We start from the raw sequence: 23,606 nt of genomic DNA on the forward strand, positions 1-23,606 counted from the left end.
GATTCAGATTGTATAATTAAGCAGTAATACGTATGAATGTGCGTGTTATAAACTTCCGAGTCTTTTCGTGTTTTGTTTTTTTAATTTGAGAAAAATTGTCATCTACTTGAAAATCCGAAACTTATCTAAAAGGAAAAAAATGAAAAATAGGTGCAAGTTGAAAAGAAATAGTCCGAATTCTTGAGGAAAAGGGCGTGAAATACTTGGATATTTTTATTATCTGTTACACTATTGGTTTCTATTGAACTATAGCTATTCAAAACTTAAAGAACGAAAAATAAAAAAAAATAAAATAAACGTGAGGAAAAATGGGAGTGTTCACATCTACAAATAATGAATAATTATTTTTCCTGTTTTTCAACCTCCCTCATAAATGACTGATAAATTCCATTATTTAAAGAAATTAAAAAACTTCTGCCATGTGCATTGTAAGTGATCAAATATGTATAGTAATTGACAATTGTATTTATTTGGATACTTATATCAATTTGTTTTAAATCAATGTTAGAAATTCTTTAAATTAGAACAAATAGTAAAATAACATTGCTGATTTTTTTTAGTAAGATCTAGCGATCTATTCTAAATCGGATATTCGATAGAAAGCAAGACATGAATATATACTAGAAGATGTGGCATGATTGCCAATGAGACAATTCTCTACCAGAGACTAAATGACATATCAATTAACAACTATAGGTCATCGAATGGTCTTCAACAGTGAGCAAAACCCATATTGCATTGTCGAGAAAACTAAAAGTCTGATTTATGTACAAAACTGTGGAGCCTATGTCAGTTCGTTTTTTACAAACGCAAACGATTCTGAACCCTGGAACGAATCCTTGTTCAGAAAATATAACATTGACCTTGTTAAATTTGTCGCTTATGAAAAAAGGTTTCAATGAGCTGTAAGTAAACTTCAGAATTATCAGAACCCTGTGCCCAGAACATTTAATTCAAATTCAAAAATCTCAGAAAATATTTTGATTCCTACCTTCCGTAACTTCCGGTCCAATTATGGCGTCGTTTTGTATTACCACATGTTGACAAAAATGGCGTTCAAGAGACAAAAGAATACGAAAAATGTAATTTTCATCATCTTCTAAATGTAATTGTTTGGTGTGGTTTGTTCCTTTAGATGAATGTTCATTTTAAAATAATCTTATATCACGTGTGTGTGTGTGTGTATGTGTGTGTGTTGAATATTGTATGCATAGATTAATTGCATGAGTTGCATTGCAATTGTGACAATTTATGTAATTTGGGACTACTGAACTAGAAATATAATTCCTGCAATTTACCTTTTTTTACAGGAACAAGAACAATCTATGTTTCATATTCATCTTTGCATCTAAATATTGTCGTGAGCACTTTCCGGATGCATGTGGTAAATATTTCTTTGTATAAAATATGCATATTGCGGTACAAACCGTGTTTATTTATATAATAACTTTACTTTATTTTATTTGAAATTCCTATTAAACATGAATAAATGTTGTTTGTACTTGTTTAAAATGTAAGAAAAAAAGTGAAAACTATTTTCAATGAGTCTGTTTATTGTTTCAAAGCGTTTTCTTCATAGTTATTCATAATTTTAAGTTTGGTTTATTTTTTTCATCATTTCTCTTCATCATTTTGTGTATAATTTTGTGATGAAGATTAAAGCAATAAATAACCTGTAAGTATTTGAAGATTTTTCAATGTTTGATAACAATCAGAAAATTACAAGTCTGGCCAGTTTATTAGTAACAAGAAGTAATATTTACGGTCAAAGAAAATTTGTAGATTCTCAAATAAATTATAGTTTAGTTTCTTTGAAGTATTTAAATATTTTCTTATTTTCATTGTTAATAATATTATCGTTGAGTATTTTATTGGTTAATAGTTTATTTTTACTATCAATGATAGCTACTAAATAATACAACACAAGAAAATGAAAAGGATTTATTTGGGTTCATCTTGACTGCTGAAATCCTAATATTTTAGTGGCCACCTTTATCATACAATTTTAACTCAATACCTACTAATTATGAAAAGTGAAAATTGTCCTTAAAAGCTTATATGTAAGATAAACTATCATAATTTGAAGTCAATGTCAAATTATGGAAAATTTATTGGGTTTATTTTACTTTCATTTTTTTCACTTTTTTACGTACTTAAATATATTATTTGCAAAATGCTTATTAAGGGACACATTTCTAAAAATGAAAAAGTAAAAAATATTTTTAAAAAGTTTGTTGCTTTCTATTAATCATATTGCTGTTTTTTGCACGAGCTAATATTTCATTTATTCATCTATGTTAACAATTTAGTTGTTAGAAATAAGCATATATAATTAATGTACTTACACGTATTACAAAAAATGTTATAAATTAATATCAAATTTATGTAAGAACTTGTTTAATATACATCATTTAGTAATAAACTATTGAATCTGAATCTGAAATAATAATGTAAAAATATAAATGTATATGAAATAAAAATCAAAAGCGCAGCGGCTGGCAAGAAACAATTTTGCGTAAACAAACAATCTGTCATGCGATAATATCAATTAAATATCAATATATTTTTTATATATTTTCTAATTATTTTCACAATAAAAGACGTTGATATTATATGGCAATATATCTGTAAATTGACCAGAAACATCATAAAAAGAGGCAAATCATAAGAGAGCGATGCAGACTTTCAAAGGTTTGTTATTAGCATTTAATCACCATTTGAAATTTCATGACTGTCATTTGTGAGAAATAAGGGTTCCAATAATACTACACAATTGGCCAGTAATTAATTCTATAATCTTAAACACTAGCAATTGTTAAGCCTACACTAACAACAAACTTTGCTAATTTAATATCATCTTCAGATGCATGTCAACAAACAGCAGTCTTGATTACAAAGTGAATTGCACCATGGGAAGGCGGTAACAACACATTGGTTAGATCGAGTTGTTTTCTCCTCCTCTTTAGTAATAAAAATTTTCTGAAGTAGCCGTGTAATCCCATTATACTTGAAATCTTTTGTAGAGTCCACTTATTAAATAATGGAATTTTTACTTGAACATGTGTCCGAAATTTGAATATGGATACTGAAATAATCATCGTTGACCACAGGTTACCAGAACATCCACTTGCAGCATTTTTCGAAGTTGCATTCCGTTATCATTAATAATAAGTTTGAATTAATATTTCGTTAACTATAATCATCATCATCGAATTTACCTCCGGCAATTAGTTTTCTATGATCGTCAGCGTAAGTTACATGATAGACAAAACGTTTCACGCCTGATGGTGGTTCTTTACCCAGAGGGTGTTTAGGTAATGCGCAGACGACACATTTATCAGTTAAAGTCCCCCGTCAGTCAATCACTTGGAAATCGGCCTCGACTTGAAGTTTTGTTTATGTACTGAAAAGTTGTATAGTTCTTTTTTGATGTTTATTGCAAATTTATGGTTTTTTCTTCATGTCGTTAAGTCATAAGAGAAGAAAATTAAAATTATAACGGAGAGGTCGTTATTATTCACAAAATATTCAAAGTGTCCAAATGAAAATAATGTCTACTTCGAGTGGAGTAAGTGATTCTGAAGACAGTTGCAGAGACCAATATGAACCAATAAGGAAATTAGCAATGGTCCAAATTCATCCTCCGAGAAATCCAAACAAACCATTTACATCATTTTGTATAAAGGATATACTTTCATCAAACAATGTGTCTCATCATCAAAGAAACTTTCATTTTAATAATTGTGCAAATTCAAGAATTGTGCGCCCTTGGGACATTCGTTCAAGTTCTGGAAGAGATAGTGAACTTTCATCGGATGCTGAAGATGAAGAAATAAATGTTGATGATGACGAACCTGTCCACCAGATTAATAAATCGAATAAAGTGTCTCCTTTAGATGCACTAATGGAAATGGCAAACAAAACATTTGAAGGCTTAGAAACAGCGGAATCTGCAGGTATATATATAAGTACATATTTTTTGTTTTATTTACAAAATCATATACTATTCTCTGGTTCGATCTGTGAGTTTGGATGTCCCTCTGGTATCTTTCGCCCCTCTTTTTGAAGTCATTCCAAGAAAATAATAGCAACTCGTTATTTTTTTTAAATTTTAGCTATTTTGTGTTTTTATTGAAAACTCTTTTAATATATATTTAGTTCTATATTTTTGTTTTGAACGCATTTTTTATTTTTTAATATTTTATTCAACATTTGAAAATTATTTTCAACGAGTTATATATGCCAAAAAATCATTTATTATAATTTCCGTAAATAAATAATGTGCGAAATTAATAAATTCGCTATTTGCAAGTGACACTGACTATTAACTCTGTATTTTATGACGGGAGATATTTTTTGTATTGAAAAATATTTCATAAATATATTACAATATGAATAAATGTTATGTTACAAAACCATATTGGATGCATAAATTTGCTTAAACAGAATACATTTTATCTGTATTGATATTTTTGCGGCAAAACTACCAAAGAAAAATAATTAATGTTCGAAAGTTTCAGAAATTTGTGTTATATAGTTAGATTTTAAAGATAAAACACCTTCCAATATTGTTACATTATTTATTTGTAACAATTGGTGTAATTTTGTTGATTTACAACAAGCGGTCCTTTTGATATGAACTAAATAAAAGTGAAATTTGTCAGTCCATTAAATAAAGATGAGACAATAATGGTCAAGATAACACATAAAAACAGCCAGTGGTCATACAACAGTCAATTATTACCCGCTTGACCATAATAGAAAGTTCTTTTAACATCTTTATTCCATGAAGCAATTACTTAAATGATTAATTGATAGAAGAGGGGAACATATTTTGAAGATGTAGATTTTTGTACTACCGTGTATGCTTAGTAAACGATGATCAGAGGCCGACCACATGTGCCTGCTGGTCAGTTGTATATTTCATGGTCATTAACTTTCGTGTAGCTTCTAGCCCATCACTAAATCATGACAAATTCGTATACTAAGTAGGTGTGAAAGAACATAATGATATCTAAATAATGTTTGTTCCAACTTTTGTCTTAGTAACATGTGAAAATGACCATTGGAAGGTAATGATTTTGACAGATAATCACTGCCAAACTGTAATTTAAGATATCGATACATTTTTCACTTTTGATATGTCCCTCAGTACGAGTGCAATAGATACACACATTTCTACTTACATGTGTAGTTACATTTGTACTTAGTACAATTTCTTTTAATTAATTTTAACATGTAAATAATATTTATGCTGAAAATAGGAAATGTAATTTTACCCTGACTTTTATCACATGTCCCATCGTAAGCAAAGTAGGACCCAAACTGTAATCTTTTTATTTGTTTAATCATTTTCAAATTTATCTAAAAATTGTTATTGACCTACAGTAAAATATTTCAAAATTCAAAAAAGAGCAAAATTGAAATTCTGATATATTTTAAAATAATATATGAATAAAAGTTTTCAAATTTGATTGGGAATAAGAGGATATAAACATTATGTTGGTCCTGGATTGACCAAAAACATTTAGTGAAGTCTCTTTGGTTCAATAGCATTATTGTCAAAGTTTCAAAATGGTTCAACTTTGTGCCAAATAACATTAAAATAAAGTATGTAAAAATTTATTGCATTAAAATTCACATTATTTGTTATTATTTACGAGGTGTTTTTCTGTTTAATTTTGATATTTTAAGTTGTCATATCATTTCTCCTACTTATAAAAGATTTTTTTTACGACAGGTTAGGTCCTGATTAAGATCGCTTTCATTTAATTTTAAAAACGCCATCACATATTAAATATGATATATGTTCCACGGATAATAATTATGAAATTTTTAGTAGTCGTGGGCGATCTATAAATTTATACACATATACATTCGCACATTTTGGTTTGTATTCAAATATGCATATTTTATTGAAACCTTTGTAATGATTTACATCTGTTTTGTATCAATTTTACATCATCGTCCATTCCGAAATTTTCTGTAAAAAATCCTTCAGTTTGGTAGAAAATGTAAACATTCACTTTTACATTAATTATCATAAATTTATGTACATATAAATGTATTTCTGTGGTATTTTCTCGTCGAAATTTATTAATACGTCAGGAAATATAAATGTTTTAAAACACATTCATGACTCTGTGCAATTCATTCGTCACAAAATCATTTAGAAGAGTGATTAATTAAATATCCATGTATCACAAAATGTTTCTTGTCATATAAAGTCAATCAAATGATATATCATAATCTCCCAAAATTGTGTCAAAAATTGTTAACCACTTTATTATATTTATTATTTTTTGTACTTTCGATATATCTTTATAAATGCAGTCAAATTCGAAGCAATCATGAAGGCAAAGTCGAACGTCGTATATCCTGAAAAACAACAAACCTCGCTAAAAGAGCATTTAAATACATAATATATACTTATTTAACATATATCTGTATGTATTTATAGGATAATAATTTGTATAAATTTCATAAATTTCGCTCTTTATTAAAAATATAAACTCTTTAAAAAACATTAAAGACGAAATCAGAATTAAATGTTTGTCCTCATTATTTTACAATATAATTTTTATTATTTCATAAACAATTCCTTCAGTCTAGCTTAGCGTATTAGATTTGGTGATATGACGAATAGTTCACATTAAAGTAACCACAGAAGATCAGCGAGTTTATTTGAAGTATTTCTCGTGATAAAATGTGTTGTAACAATCCTATATGATACAGTTGCACCTGATGTCCCTGAACATTTTACAAAATTCCTAACCAGGATAACTCAGTTCTGGTACTTGAAGTTCGCTGTCCGACGGGCCGGGGAGAGGGATGGGCTACATTATACGGCGAGTGAGAGAGTCGATCATGGGGGAGGGTCTGAATTATTTGCGTTCCCGAAATCCAAGTCTGCTTTTTTAATTCATGATCAACGCTCCCTCGAAATGTATAGACGAAACTTGGATAACAATCAATGTTTCATGACAGGGCTCTTGTTAATGACCAAACACTAAATTTATATATTATATACAAATATTGCGACAACACAATACATGGTCGTAAACTTCTTAATAAACTTGAAAAAGTCACTGTAGTTTAAAGCTTCTTTATGGCAAATGTAAACAAATTATCGTGGACAAGCATCTGTTTTTCTTTTAAGATAGAGATGTCCCATTTTTGTAGATTTTTCTTTTTAGACAAAGAGTAGATAGGAATCATAAAGAACCATTTTTAAATTCAAATAAGCAAAGTTAAGAAAGGAATCGTTTAGAAATAAGGAAATATAATCACATGAAAATTCCTTTAAAATACTTGTGGCCATGTTCTACTTACTCATAACATCTCCATATGACAATTTAGTACCATTTCAAATTCTCCTTCTGCAAAGAAGGATCTTATTAGCAAAACCGTAACCTTTTTCAAAGTGTTAAGTTTTTAACAGATAAAATGGAGTTTGTGTATAATCTATATCTCATACCAGTTTCATAATTATTGAACTGAAATATGATCTCTGCTTGTAATCAACGAATCAATGCATTCAAAATTATACAAGATAATTGATTAAGATGCCCATAATTGCAGCTTCTTGAAAACCTCGTTTAAGAGGATGTTTTGATATTTTCCCATTTTATATTTAAAGATGTTACGTAACATTCTATACAATGCATGTATATCATGCATATTTGAAATGGTACTAAATTCTTATATGAAATGAAATAAAATAGAATTATATCATTTGGTTTCAATGGTTTTTTTTCCAAAATTAAACTGAAATGAAAAAAAAATCAAAAATATACGAAAAAAAAACCTTAATAATAGTGAAAGCATCTGTTTGAAAATACAAACTCCACAATACCTGGACACAGATGGCTTTGCTATTCAAACATTTCTCTTTTGAGGTCAACCACATGTTTTGGAATTTTGTACAGTATTTTGTACTTTAGATAAACGAATTGTGATTATGATAATTTATCAAATTTATGCTTTGAATTATGAATTATATTAAATGCCTGTATATTTTAATAAAATTCAGTTTAGCCGGTACAAACCGTATGAATATGTAATAACTACAATAAATTACATTTGCGGGTTACAATGTCCAATTATAGCCTAATAAATTACATAGCATTACTTTCCATTACGAGTGTATTTTGAGTCCAAAACATGTAAAAAATGTAATATTTTTATTTTCTTTTGAAAATATGGCGTATAAAATTGAATGACTACTACTCACATTGTTTCATGCCTTTACGTTTTCTCCAATTTTGTTTCTTAAATCCATTATGTACACCTGTCCCGTTTATTATTTCCAAATAAATCTTGAAAATTTCAACAGTAGAATAAATTGCTTTTATTTATGTAATAACTGAAGATGCAGATGCAGGCATACCTATATGTCAGTGCTCAAACGACGTGACAGTGTCAAAAATATCCCTTCAAAAATGCCCATTAACGTTGCATTATTGGTAAAAATTTACCATTTAGGTAATAATTATTGAATGTTAATTTATAACATAAAAGAACAATTGTGCATTTAAGTACTTGCTGCACTTAACAACTCGAAGCACAACTCGAACATATAAGTATATATAGTCAAATTTCATTAAGAATTACAATCTCAAAGACAGCATGTGACAGTTTTACGACAAATGTTATTTTACAAGAAAGAGACAATATACAGAAAGAGAAAGGGTCGAAAATTCTGAAATTTTGTATTATCGATATTGTATTTTGTTATATCTAGAAATAAATTTTGCAACAGGTCACATATTGAGAGGCCTTCTTGTATCTAAAGACAACAAATTAAACAGGTTTATGCATTGCCACATGCAGATTAAAAATAAAATCAGTCTCTTGTTAAATTATTTAAATGTTACAAATTAGTTTTTAAGGGTTTTATGCAACAATTTGATTGACACATACGCAATTTAAAATTGGATAAAACCCATTTACGACAATTATCTATTCTACTTTAATATTTTGTTTTGCATATATTGTTTTGAAGTCCATTTTAAATTCTCATGCATTTTTCTTTTTTTTCTTTAGAAAACATATTCTTATTACTTAAAAAAGACATACCAAACCTCCGTCATTTGCAAAGGTCCAGAGACGTTTTGATCTTTATAATAAAAAGTATATCAAAAGCTTCTGCATCGTCCTTTTTGTCTTTGTTTATTTTAATATAATGAATGACACAGATGTATCTTTCATTCTTTTTTTTTTATTGAAATTCTGTAAAAATCTATATTAGTCATTGCGCTAGGTCAGGTCATCCTTAACTGTGCATGACGTTGCTTTTTACGAAACTCTATACCTACGCATAGCCATGCACAAATATTCAAATGGAAAAGTATATATCAGTTGGTTAATTACTTTAAGCTTGTCTTCAGTAATTTCGAGAATTTTTTATAGAGTTAAGTGATTTTTATTGTACAGTTTTCTGTGTGTAATTCCACTAATCGAGGTTTAAAGGGGAAAGGGTTAACTCTGTCAAATGTTAATGCGTCTTTTCCATGCCATGAACTTCGTCAGTGTTTGTCTTTAACTGGTCCTTTCTTCCTTTACGTAAAAAGAATGGTGTTGATGACATATTTTTGATACTTTATGTTAAATTAAGTCATACATCGATTAAGAACTCGAATTTTTGGAAACGCGCTATATACGTAATGTCTTATTGTCAGCCTGCACGTTGTCTTCTATATATATACTTGTAAGTGTTTTGTGAATTTTGTGTCATTGTGGCTACTTTCTCGATTACTAACTTTTAATCATATGAAAAATTTGCATGGCATCTTTCTTTTCTGTATCTTTTTCTCTCACTCTTATACGCAGTAAAATATACCTGCTTTACGTGTTGCAATAGAGCTTTGTCTGATCTAAGCGAGTTAATTAACCAGGGAAAATTCATTCATGTCTTATTTCTAAACCATCCCTCAGTTTTCATCACCAACCTTTTTACGTAGTTCCAAGATGGTCTATTACTATATACTTTGTATTCGGTAATTATAATTAAATCGTATCGTCTCTTTTTTGTTTTTGTTATAAGTATCATCATCTTTGCGAACGGTATCGGCTGAAGCATTCCCAAGACATCGCGATATGCCAATTTAAGTGCATGGTTGAATGAGGAGCGGCGTCTCTTTTCTTATAGATTTTCTGTATATAATATCATTTTCCATATTCATTCATCCCCTTTTCAACAATTTCTTGTTTTTTGGCTTTTAAATAGCAACATTAATTCAGTTGATCAATCCGTATTCTGTTAGCGTATAACTTGACTTATTATAGAAATAGGCTTGTGTGGATATTTAAAGCAGAAATTACAGACTTGTTTTGTCACTTATCATTTGATTTGAAAATAATATAAATGACCAATTGTTCTGATTGAATTAGGAAATGGTTGAAATGTAACTGCACACAAATTTTACCAAGAAATTGTCTTCTAATAAGAATAATGCCACTTTTTAAGAGGCAACTTATTGATTTTGGAACTAGAATATAATTATAACAGTAACTTATAAAATTCCTTAGTTCAGCTGGTTATTCTAACCTCATATTTATATTTTATATGTTCTTTGGAAAAAATTGGAAATACAATACAGACACTTTTTTTAATTGTATGTCTTTTCGAAAAACAAGTTTCCTGCTCCTATAGATATGCTGTTACAGTATATATCAACAGCAATTTACCCCAAACATGCGGACATATTTTAATTGTAAATGCCAATATGAACTTGAAGAAATGAAACTTTTAAATTAAAGCTTTATATTTTAATAAATTTCAAGTCCTCATTTAGTTTTAAACTATAGGTATAATTATAATTGAACATTACATGTACCCTTTGACTGATAAAAAAATATCTGATATACATGATTAATTCAGTTTGGCAATGAAAAAAAAATACAATTTTTAGTGGAGGGAGGGGTATTCATGGGTTTTATGTTTTGGCATACGAGTGTTGAAGAGATTATATAGGAATATGCCAGAATGTCCGAAACAATGGCACACAAAGCAAGCCTGGCATACGAGTGTTGCAGAGATTATATTTGAGGAATATGTCAGAATGTCCGAAACAATAGCACACAAAACAAGCCTAACAACATTTATCTGTATAAATATATAGTTACACATTGGCATAATTTTAAATCGTGCATTGTTTGGTGATGTTTTTGTGAAACCGTTAACTGACAAACAGATGGGTGTTCAAGTTATGCCCCTTTTCTATTTTGAAAAAAAATGATCATGAATAATACGAATCATGTCTGTAATTGCAACATGCTTTGCAGAATTTACAATTAAACGCTGTCAGATCATATAGCAATATGTGCATGTGGTCATGCCCTTTGAACCTACAACACAGTCATCATTTAAAATAAGACTGAGTGACAATGTTCAAAGAGCCTGCTACATACTTAAATAGATTTTCATGGAAGTTGACATGTTTCCATTCTCTATTTAGTTTAATATTGAAGACGACTTGTGCATGTTGTTTGGGATTTTCTCAATGGCCTATTTTGTATAAAAAAAATCAAAATATCTTTGAGAAAACTTGTATAAATGTTAGATTCTTTTAGACTTACGTATTTTTTTATTTTGTTAGTTTCTTGCTCGGAGTTATATTGCCCATGATCCCGTTTCATCGTTCACTCCTTTCCGGTCAATAAGTGAGAAAATTAGTCCAGTTGTCAAGTTTAAGCTATTTTGATATACATTTATATTACTTGAAAAGTAAAATAAAATACTGAACTCCCAGATGAATTGAAAAGGGGGATTCCATTAAAACTGACGGAATCAAACGTGAGACTTTAACAACAAACGTCACGAATGGAAAACAACCATAGTCTCACTGACTTGGTACAGGCCACATGTTTTCGAAGCATATGGTGTGGTTAAACTTGTTTTTTCTTATTTAGCTAGCTAAACCTATCACTTGTAATGTCAGGGAGTTATCAAATCAAATTCCCCGCAAGCAAGGCATTAGTTGTTAGTACGGACTTTTCAGTTTTCCTCTGAAGTTATGGCTTTGGTATTTGTATATAGATTTATGAATATCACACACGGAACTTTCATATTAGCAAATGCGCAAAGGAATGCCTTTGCAAAAAAGTACTCATATTTTATATTCTTTGGTGCAGTTTATCATTAATATGATTATGACTATAATAGTTATAAGAGACTGTAAACTCATTTTGTTATGAAATAAAAGTCTTTTTTGTAAGATTGATTATGCGCAGTTACAAATCCTACCTCGTTAGAAAGACATGAAATTTGGAAAACATATTACACGTCTAACTCAAAACGTTCCACGCAAGATACAAATATCTTTTCAACACAAACGGTAAAATCAAAGGTGTCAGTCAACGTATCTTTCTGGTAACGAGCGTGGAATATTATGATGTATATTTCTTCAGCTAACATATTATCGCACAAACCACGCTTCATTTGAAGCAGATTAGATAAACTGTAGTAGTTTCCCATATCTTTTCAGTTCCAACAACCTAATGCAAACGGTACTTGATTTATGTTTTGTGCACGGTTGTTTTCCAATAATACAATAGGTTGTCCACATTGTCATAAAAGTGCACATTGTTAGGAGAACTTATGTTGAAATCAATTAAAGCACAACAAGGTGACCTCCATAAATGGGTTCGTTCTGCAAAATGCCGTGGATATGCATTTCAATTTAAAAAAATGTCCTTACCGGTATGCCCCTCATTCGTTCAATTGTCATAGTTTTGAATACATATTTTACTTGAAGTGATTTTTGCAGTAGATCTATACTTTGTAATATTAAGTTTTATAGAATTGGAACGGTTAATGTAATTAATAAATGCATGATATATAGTATAAAATTTTCACGTGGATGGTAATCTATATACTTTATTTGACTTTTCTTAGTTTTATTTATATTGGTAGATTTTTAAAAGAATATGCGATGTTTGATCAAAGAATTTTCATTCTAGCATTTGATGATATACCAATTTAGATACAGTTGTTTAGATATTGGGAAGAACACTGCAAGATATTACCATAACTTATTTGTAACAGACATAAGAAGCGTTTTGAAAAGTTTGTTGTATCGGCATATCTATCACTGTACTCTAATTTATGCTTTTGAATGTTCCTGAGTTTCAATTTTCCCTCGGATAGACTGCATGTTTTTATTTTTCCTAATCTGCTTCAATTTTAACTCTAATAAATAGATGTAAGTTTCTAAAGTTTGGACGTGTGACTCCATACAGTTAATATAAATCTATATGTTAGTCAGTTCGTTCATCATAATATTATGATACATTTGTGGGAAAACAGCATGGGACGAACTTCAAGATATATTTAAAGTAAGAAAATATAAAATTCATATAATTGTTCGTGATGTGAACATTTAAAAAAAAATTGGTACCAACTGAATTATCTCTTTCACATAATTTTTATCTTTTGATAAAATTACATATATTTCGTAAAAATCAAACTTCAAACTTTTGGCTACTTTTTGTTTGAAACATAAAACTTACACTTTTATCACGCCGAAATGTCTGCTTGACTGCTTTTGTTTCAAACATCGCTTTAAGAATTTTATTTCAAACCATAAGACATTTAAAAGATTGTTAAATAACAATTTGGTCTCTAGAACTTATATTTGTGTTTGCTATTAATGTCATTTTTGAGGTGATAGAAATCTGTTGTTATTTTATAGCGTCTTTATTCGTCTCGAAAACAATATGCTATCGTCTAAGCATTGAAATCTTTCTTTTTTCAAAGCGATATAGTAAAGCTCTTTAATTTATGATCCGTGTTGTCTGTGATAACTAAAATGTATCATTAACTTGTTTATAAGTGTAGATTAAACAATAAAATGCGTAAACTACTGCAGAGAGAGTGACTTTCACACTGAATATACCGTTATATCTATACTCTCGTCTGAAATTGTATCCAACATTTTTTTTTCATTTCAAAATATCATTTATCTTTCGAATTAAAATGCAATTTTAGATAAAAACGTGCGAAACAACAGAACCTAAGAAAACCATGATGACTTGTGGCTCTCTGTCGTCTGCTGTGTAAACATAGTATTTCGCTTGTTCTGTTTTTAAACGCTCTTCGGCTTGATTCAACTTTCTTTCTTTTTTTTTTTTGCATTTTCTTGATAGTTCTTTTGATGTTTGATGTTGTACTTTTGTACACATTACTGCTAAAGATTCCATCAAATAGCTTAAACATCATACAGCACATCTGACGTTTTGAAATTTATCGACATATAATGGAAATATTTTTCATCTTTTTTCGATGATTGGTGTCCATTGGGAATTATATCACTTCATAATTTACTCTCTTACTAGTTTTGATCACCCAGGCAGGAACGAGTCTCGTGGAGTGCATACAAAAAGGCGCAAATCTGAACGCGTTTAAGCGAATGTAAAAGTCATCATCGAAACTGCGGAAAATTACATCCCACTGTTTCTTTGAAGTTGATACTTATTTTGTTGTTAGGCTGTTTCTTTTTCATTTTCTGAACGTAATTAACCCCCTGAAACCGACATACGATCGTTTAAAAGCATAAATGCTATGCAACCTTTCATTATTATAAATATATTAGTATTTATTAGGGTTAACTTTTCAATGTTCGATTGTATGAAGAGTGTTACGCCATGGCATATTTTCACCACTGCATTGTGTAATGAGCTTTCACCGAAGACAGATAGTCACGTCCGAAAAGGAACTCGTCGCATACCAAAAAAATATACATAGACGCCTTCCATCTTTTCCAATCAACATTCAGTGTTGATGCGATGATTCCGTGACGTATAAGTTCTCACTTAAGTCTTAAATGAAACGTTATAAGAGATTGTTCTGAATAAACCTATCTATTTCTACAACTATCGTCCTAAAAATGCATGAAATATTTGCCGCTAGATATTAAGCAACCAACAATTTATCTTCTACAGACGGGAACAAAACAAAATGATGACTGGTCTATGCATGAAAGAAATATTTATTTATTAAATTTCGGTCAAGTTTTGAACAGAATTTTTGTTAAATATTTTCAAAAATAGTTTGGGACTTTTGTAGTTTCACTGCACAATTTTGTAATAAAAAGTTGTATTTCACATTCATTTTCGTTTTGGTATATTTATTATATTAAAGCAAACAGATGTGAAAATAATCTAATTTTTTAAAACTTTGTTCGGCTAAATAAAGATTTAAAATACGGCCATTAACTTCTTTCTTTCATTTTCTTTTTCTTTCCTGTATTGAAATTAACTACATAAAATCTAACGACATTTAATGCACAAGATCGAGCTTTGGTACACTGTGCATGATGCCACTGTATTAAGAGTATACTTGAATATCAGACCTCAATACCAGCAGATCTAGTAATTTAAGTTTGCGATGATTCATTTTAATGTATGTTCTATAAGGTACCTTTTGGACATCCACTGATTGAGTTTAAAAAAGAGGGAGGAGGTGAGGGGGTATCAAGTCAAAAACCCATGCAATCACGGTTGAAAGTGTCTGTCCAAAATGAATACAACGCCACTTATTTTCTCAGTTTATATTGATTTTGGGTTTTGTCCTCTAAAAGATTGTATATTGATGCCAAATAAAACAGCAAAATGGCACGTAATGGGAATAATAAAAATAAAAAGCCTTATGCATAAGCATGCACGAATTTAATCAATATACTAGTATAAAACAAGTACATCAATTGAAAAATATCAAATCAAATATCTTAATTGACAAATCGCATATAAAATACGGTATATAAAAATGCGTACTCATAATTCAGGTGCACATCATATACTATATAAAAACGAGAATAGATTCTATACATTTCGGCACATTACAAAAAACTTATAGAAAACTTGCCAGTTGATGAAAAGGAACAATAAAACCATAGTTTAATTTAGTAGATGTCACGAAAATGTTACTAAATTACTTTTCTTCCTTCTTTCTGGTTATAAATTTACATGATTCCTAGCGAGGTTTGCTTTTAAATGCTTTCTTGAAAATGGATTATAAAAAATCATAGTAAAATCTGTGCTTGAAATAGGAGTGCTTGTTGCCCAGCACGCCCTCAGTCGTCAAAATGCATTCTGTCTGCGAAATTATGATAAATGTTTCTTGCAGTAATCAACCTTGTCAGTTTCTGAACAAGATATTCATTTCCTTTCATTTCTCTTGTTAGTATGTCATCAATTTAAAACAATTAGTTCGTCATGTTTCTTCGGTCAAAACTAGACAAAGGAATAGGAAAAAGATAAATGCATACGGTTTGGAAGATTTCTTTCATTCCAGTTGTAGATCTCATGATTTTCTGTATGCGAATTTTAATATCAGAACACAATTCTAGGGAGGAGTGAACTATTGGATGACGATTGTGCATTACGGAATGGTGTTAAGATATTTCCTAGGCCGGGGTAGGGTTATAAAAATGTCCCTGATTTTATTCATATTCTCAAATTTTTCCTGATCTTATGATTTCTAAAATTCATGTTTATAAATACAATAGAAAACATCAAAAAGGAAAAGGGGAGAAGACATGTATAGAACTATTACTGATATCTTATCACAAATGAATTTTATGAGGATTTCCAATTTTAGAAATATGGGAATACATGTACATATTAATTTTAGATTTTCATCATCCTCGCCAAAGATATTACTAGAAAGAGAATGTGTTTTTTACAAAAAAATTATTAGAAATATTATAGAAATACTTATTTTTTTAATAATAAAACATGAAATTGAAGATGTGGTCTCGAAGAGGGCTATAATGCTAAATAAAAAATTAATTTTACACTGCATTTGAAATTTTAGTTAATAAAAAAAATTTTCATTATTTTATACTGCACTTTTGTCTAGGTCGCAACGGGCTCGTTCGTCTTTTGATGAAGATAATATTGTTTTACTTTACCGCTTTATAATTATGCGAGTGGTAATGTCGTTAAAACAATGAGTAAGTTATTCATTTTGAAAAATCACCACTTGCGTCTCGTAAATAACCAACAAAGAGCCATTAGTTGCATAAATATCCTATGGTTCATGCTCATTAGCAAATATATTAACCTTCTCTCAGTAGGCCTTGAAATAATAGACAGCTTAATTTGTGGTCAAGTTATGTGGTCATCGTGGTCATTAGGCTGATGAGAGATATGGTCATTAGTAGTGTGTTTGACACGACTAAATGCCTATTTGTGATGTAATTCACACTCATTTATCACCTAGGTTAAGACGTCAAATCTTGAACCTGACGGAAAGTCACAAATGTTTGAAGTCTTTATTTTGTTTAGTTATATATATTGTTTCTGTAGAAGCAGGTAGAAGTTGCGGCTCAGCAAATTAGATTTCAACAGCTATATATCAATTTTAAAGTTGGAAAAGGAATTGACTTGTGTTTTTTTTAAGGAAGTTAACATATCAAAATACCTCCTGCTTTAACTTTAAAACAAGACATTGCACAAACATTTTAGCTAAACAAAACTTTTGAAATATAGTAAAAATTATAAAGGAAACGACCGAAAGAAGAGAGAAATAGCAGTCTACAAAACATGCATCAAAGTAGTGCGCAACAACTTTTCTTTAAAAAGAACAACAAAAAATGGTTGCATAAGTACATCAAGTACATTTCAGTAATTTTTTCTAACTATTACGAGTTTATAGCAGTTTAAAAGAAATTGTGTATGTGTTTCTATTTTTATGCCCAACCTACGATAGTAGAGGGGCATTATGTTTTTTGGTGTGTGCGTCACTGCGTCTGTCCGTCCCTCTGTTCGTCTGTTCGTTCGTTCGTCTGTGCGTCCGTTCGTCCGATCGTACGTTCGTCCCGCTTCAGGTTGAAGTTTTTGGTCAAGGTAGTTTTTGATGAAGCTGAAGTCCATTGAACTTAAAACTTAGTACACATGTTCCTTATGATATGATCTTTCTAATTTAATGCCAAATTAGATTTTTTACCCAATTTTACGGTCCATTGAACAGGAAAATGATAGTGCGAGTGGGGCATCCGTGTACTTTGGACACATTCTTGTTTCTTTCTATTTTTCTCTTTTCCTCTTTTCCTTTTTTTTTATTCATTTTCTCATAGGACATGGAGTAAGGAAAAGCAGTAGTCTACGAAGCATTATACAAAGAAACCAGTAGGCAGTTTGAATTTAGTTATTTTTGTCACACAGAATTACACTTAAATGTTCTTGACAGAACTATAATTTTTATCTTTTTTCAATAAGAAAGCAGATATAGTCGGTACCTAATTACATAAATTGGATTGTTTTCCATCAAGTAAAACTTGCTTGTCGTTTGATTTGTTTTCTAGATATTAGTATTACCATTACCTTGCAATTATATTGTAATTCAATGGTAAGATGTATCATAATATATTCTCCCAAGCACGCTGAATGCATTCATCTATTGGGTATAAGAAAAAGAAAAATTGTCAAGTTGGATGTCTTTGATTGCGAAGAGAAGTTGGCGCTACATAATTTACCGAGATTTTGACTAAGTACACCTACTATTGACCTTTCTATCAAATGTTTGACGGGATCGTTCGTCACTTATCATAACGATATAAATTTCATTTGTCCCTTGATGATAATTTTCAGATACCAATCTTGTTACATGCCAGTTACATGTCATAAGTTTTCAAGTTAATTAGTTCATCTAATGACAGTTTATTCTTGCTTAAAAGTTTCCAATTGCTGGAATCAAACTGAACTGTCGCGATTGAGTAAAACGTTTGGAAAAACTTTGTGAAAACAACCATGTTGAAATGTCAGAAATAAAATACTATTGGATTGCATGTATCTGGCTGCATTGCTATGCTGTTTTTGTTTTTTTCTTTCTTGTGTTTCCCACTTTCTTTAAACAACAAATATTTATGCGATATTATTAAAACCTTACAGACTAGTTTGGCGCTATCAAAAGCATCTTTTTGATTTGCAAAACATGATATAGCTCTCAGTAATAATTGTTATAAATTAACAAGTTAGATGTTATACTTGTTGTTTCTTTATCTAATGTGTTACAGAAGCTTATATGATACTTTGTGTCCTAAATTTATTGGCCGTTTTCCTTTCTACTAATTGTTCAGGTCAAGCCGGACATAAGAATAGATAACATACAGTAATAAGATTTGACGAGATATGATCGTTTTCTACTAGCCAAAGGTGATAAAAGTCACACACAAAAACATAATCGGACACATCAAAAGTTGTCATCTGACAAAGATCACATTTCAGTTGACCTACAGTCTTACCAAGTGATAGAGAAACCTGTTTAGTACACGGTGGGAGTTAGGTGGGAGTTTTTCCTTTTAGGTTATATTCCTGTGTAGTATATATATATATAATAGTTTTTAGCATATCTCAATTTATTTAAATATTTCAAGGAGTGAATTTTTATAGAAAGGTTTCCTATTCTCATACACAGACAATTTAAATTTGATCTTCTAAACTGGTTGAAGCAACTGGCTAAAATGAACTTTGTTAATGCATGATGTAAATTTTTGATACTCTACTTAGGGTTTAAATTATTGCTTAAATTAACATTCAAAACAATAATATAACCAAATATTCTGTATCCATCAGTTTATTTTTAATTTCATAGTATATCATTTAATGATTTTTATTTACATTTTTTTTTTTCATAATGCTCTTTTTGAAGTTTAGAATGGCCATCTACGTCATTTTTATTTCTGACTAGTTGTCTCATTGGCATCATACCCTAGCCTAATATTTTATACTAAATAAGAAAATTAATTTCGAGCGTAAATTATCTTCATTTCATGCTCAATTTGTTTACGATTTTTGTCATCGACTTGTTAACAATGCTCCTGCATTTTTCTGTAGCACAAAATTTGTTTTTCGCTTGATATTCTGACTTCTTCTTTCATTTGGAAAATTGAAGTTTGTTTTTTATTGCTTAAGTTTGAATCAATAACATTTCTATGCCCTCAGGAAAAATGTAATACATTCAATTTGATCAGATAGAATCGTTTGTTAAACTTGTAAATGCGACACATCGGTCAAATTAAGCTGTTAAGGAATGCTTTGAAGCTTATTCACAGAAAGTATGATAAATTAACTGATCAATTAAGATAATTTATTTATCTTTCTTAGATGTACATACACAGGTGGGACGGACTATTACTATCAATAATCTTCCAATACTTACGTAAACATTGTGACATGTCGAATGTGATGGGTCGTTTACCGGGCTTTTACTTTTTAAAAGGGAAAAGATACAAAAGGGACAACCAAAAACCATTAGTCAAAGAAATAAAAAGCGGACAACGTCATTATCAAAAAGATAAAAATGAAACGACTAAAAGACAAACAACAGCCCCGAAAATACTGTTTTTAATGTTAAACATTATGACTATTTATTTAGAGATAAATATAACAAATACTTCCTTGAAAAATTCTATGTAGAAATAATAAAAATTTTAAAAACAAAACGATGAAAAATTACAAGTGATAAGTATTCTACTGTTATATCGAGTGTGAAGTTTAATTTCTTATATTTAAAGTGGATTTAGTTTGGTTCCATTAACAAAACGTTCCTCATTCTCAAAATTGTAAAAAAATATATCGATTTTGAAATTTTAAATATAATCTTTAAAACTTAATTTAATAGTTTGACTTATAGATTCTCTTATACTTCATTCATTTCTTTAAGTTGATTAATTCTAATTTTTACAAAATTAATGAAAATACATTATCTTATTTTTTTTATTAAGGTATTCACAAATTTAAAAACACCCATAAGCAAGAAATAAGCAAGTGCAACATTTTTTATAGTTGACAATTTATTACATATTTGTTTAATAATTCCTATGTTAACCTGGTCATGGATTATAATTAATAACTTCTGACGTTTATCAAGTTAATTAATGCAACCACAAAAGTTAAGCGTTATGATATATTATGTACATGTTCTTTTAAAATGACAAACTTTTATATTTATCAATTAATAAAATATGTATCTTAGATACTTTAATAGTTATGATTTACTTTAGAATGTGTTCTTTTGACAAGACGTGATTCATAAATATGTCAAAATTTATTATATAAGTTACAATTTTAATCAATGGAAAAAATAATTTGAACTAAATTTACAAATGAATTTAATCGGTGAAATTGTACGACGAAGAAAAATAGTAACCGAGTTTAATTTGAGTTAATTCCCTTGTGTTATTTTATTTAAGAAATTTTAACCTAACGTTGAAATGACTATATAACATGAAATTCTTTTTTAATGCTGATATGGTTTTCATATTCAAATGAATTTATTTCTTTGAAGAGACGAAAGACAGCAAAGTTCAAATTCTGTAAATTAAGATATTCAAAGATTTCATGATGCCATTCAATTATGATATCCACTTTTCATACAAGGAAACAAAAGTCATTATTGTCATAACCTTGTACAGTTGTATTCAAATAAGCTTTTACATTAGAATATAAGATTTTTCTAATGTGACAGATATGAGCCTTTAAGTTAATTGTACTGGTATGAACTTCAATGCAACTGTCTACGAGAAGTAGTTAATGTTTCAACGTTAGCTACTTGTGACATTTTCACAACCAGTTTGTCCTAATATGACATTAAGTCTAATATATCTTTTTCTGGTTGGTTACCTCTTGTTAATGTTTTTGGTAGTTGGACAAAGGGAATAACTGCTTATATGATGTGACAGGGAAACACATATAAATATAACATGGTTTAATTATGAAAATACGAACATAATACCACACATGAACCAGAACTCACTTTTGTTTTTAATATTTCAAAAAATGTTAACGATCTTGTCAAACTTAATAGCTTTAACAAACAAAGTACATTAAATTAAGTTGCATCAAGTACACAGTAACCAAGGTTTTAAAACAATTAGCAGATGGTTTATGTTTACTTGACCTTCACTTTACAAACAGTTCAGACGACGCGACGTCAATCTGCTCTGCTGCTTCCGTCGTTCTTGTCCGTGTGCAATAAAGTGTTAACTATATAGTTTAGGAGCAACTTATCTGTTTGAAATGAAACACATATACTTGAATGGAGCATTAGCTCTTAATAGACATAAAAAAGAAGAATACATCCCGAAATGTTATTATGTATATAGCAAAAATGAAGCTAAAAATCAATTATTTGAAAATAAATCATAACTTTTAAATGTACTTAAATCTTTAGAAAGAAATAGCATGCATCGCCGATAAACTTTAAATTTTCAAATTTATATAGCTTGTTACAATAAATGTTTTTTTTTCTCTATTTGACAGAAACAAAAAGAAGAGAACAGGCTGCTTTATTTGGTAAACATCAGCCTCCAAAGAAAAGAAGAAAATCAAGAACCGCATTTACAAATCAACAAATTTATGAACTAGAAAAAAGATTTCTGTATCAAAAATATTTGACTCCTGCAGACAGGGATGAAATAGCTCAAACTCTGGGTCTAACCAACGCACAAGTGATAACTTGGTTTCAAAATAGAAGAGCAAAACTCAAAAGAGACCTCGAAGAACTAAAAAATGACGTTACAGCCGCTAATTCCGCCGGGGAAGAAACTGTGAAAGCTCTTCTTAATAGTGACGATGAATCACGTGACAGTTCATGGAGCCATTCTCCTCCCAAAGTTAAAAAGACATGTGTATCTGAAACACACGAGAATGACAGACCTTTCTCAGATATAAAAGAATCTTCTTCAGGAAATTCAAAAACGATATTTGAAAAACCAGACAAACAATCGGAAGGGGATGATTCCTCAGGAAACGAGTCAGATGATAATTTTTCGTAGTGTCTGCTTATTTATTATTTGGATGTTTGTATTGCATTTTGCATATCATCATTATATATTGTGACTTCATGATAAATAGTCCCCCATTTTATGTGAAAATAGACAAAGTACTTAGACAAGAGGGTGTGAGTGATGAATCTAATGAAATCCAGAACACGCGTTTATCAGAATATATCATTCTAATGTCTTGCATATACACGTTGAAATAAAAGAACTCGCAATTTTATGTGGCATTTAATATGATTATTCATTTCATTTTATGCATTCAGCTATAAACCTTTAGTTTATTTTATGATTGAAATCGACAAAATCAACAATTACATAAACTCGTTTACTTTTTTTGTATTTGTTTGATTAAAAGACAGCCATAGAAAACTCATCAGAGATCGAAAAATAACTTGAAAAGTCAAATAAATTACGAAGTGAGAGCATTGAGAACCAACAAGTTCGAAAGGTTTTGTCAAATAAGGTAATGAATTACTGGAATTAGAAATCCTAAGTATTTCGAAAAATACAAAGTTGTGTAAACAGCTAATTTATAATTGTGAGCATATCATCGAATAAACGAACGTTGTCTTTGGCAATGGATTAATTTACCTAGCTCAACTAAACACTTTCTCATCAATGCCTCAGCTAGATTTGGTAAACATTTCAAGAACTATTGGTTTTTAATGCTTGTCAACTTTGTTATTGACATTGCCTTTCGACTGTTTAAAATAAAGAAGCACTGATAAGTCTTTTGTAGACAAAACGATGCTGTCGCGCTTAATTATGAGCCTGGTTTCTGGGAGAGGTGTGGCGTTATTCGTCTATACTAACACTGAG

The 23,606-nt window shown here is 29.8% G+C and overlaps 1 protein-coding gene across 1 annotated transcript; it reads left to right on the forward strand.

The window, feature by feature from the left end:
* The first annotated feature begins 2,304 nt into the window (after positions 1-2,304).
* LOC143072922 (transcription factor LBX1-like) lies at positions 2,305-23,120 on the forward strand. The gene is made up of 2 exons (XM_076248091.1): positions 2,305-3,956; positions 22,267-23,120. The coding sequence occupies exons 1-2, from the start codon at positions 3,542-3,544 to the stop codon at positions 22,779-22,781; spliced, it is 930 nt and encodes a 309-aa protein (XP_076104206.1). The 5' UTR covers positions 2,305-3,541; the 3' UTR covers positions 22,782-23,120.
* Positions 23,121-23,606: the final 486 nt, after the last annotated feature.

The sequence above is a fragment of the Mytilus galloprovincialis genome, chromosome 4 (genome assembly GCF_965363235.1).
Source record: "Mytilus galloprovincialis chromosome 4, xbMytGall1.hap1.1, whole genome shotgun sequence".
Lineage (NCBI taxonomy): Eukaryota > Metazoa > Mollusca > Bivalvia > Mytilida > Mytilidae > Mytilus > Mytilus galloprovincialis.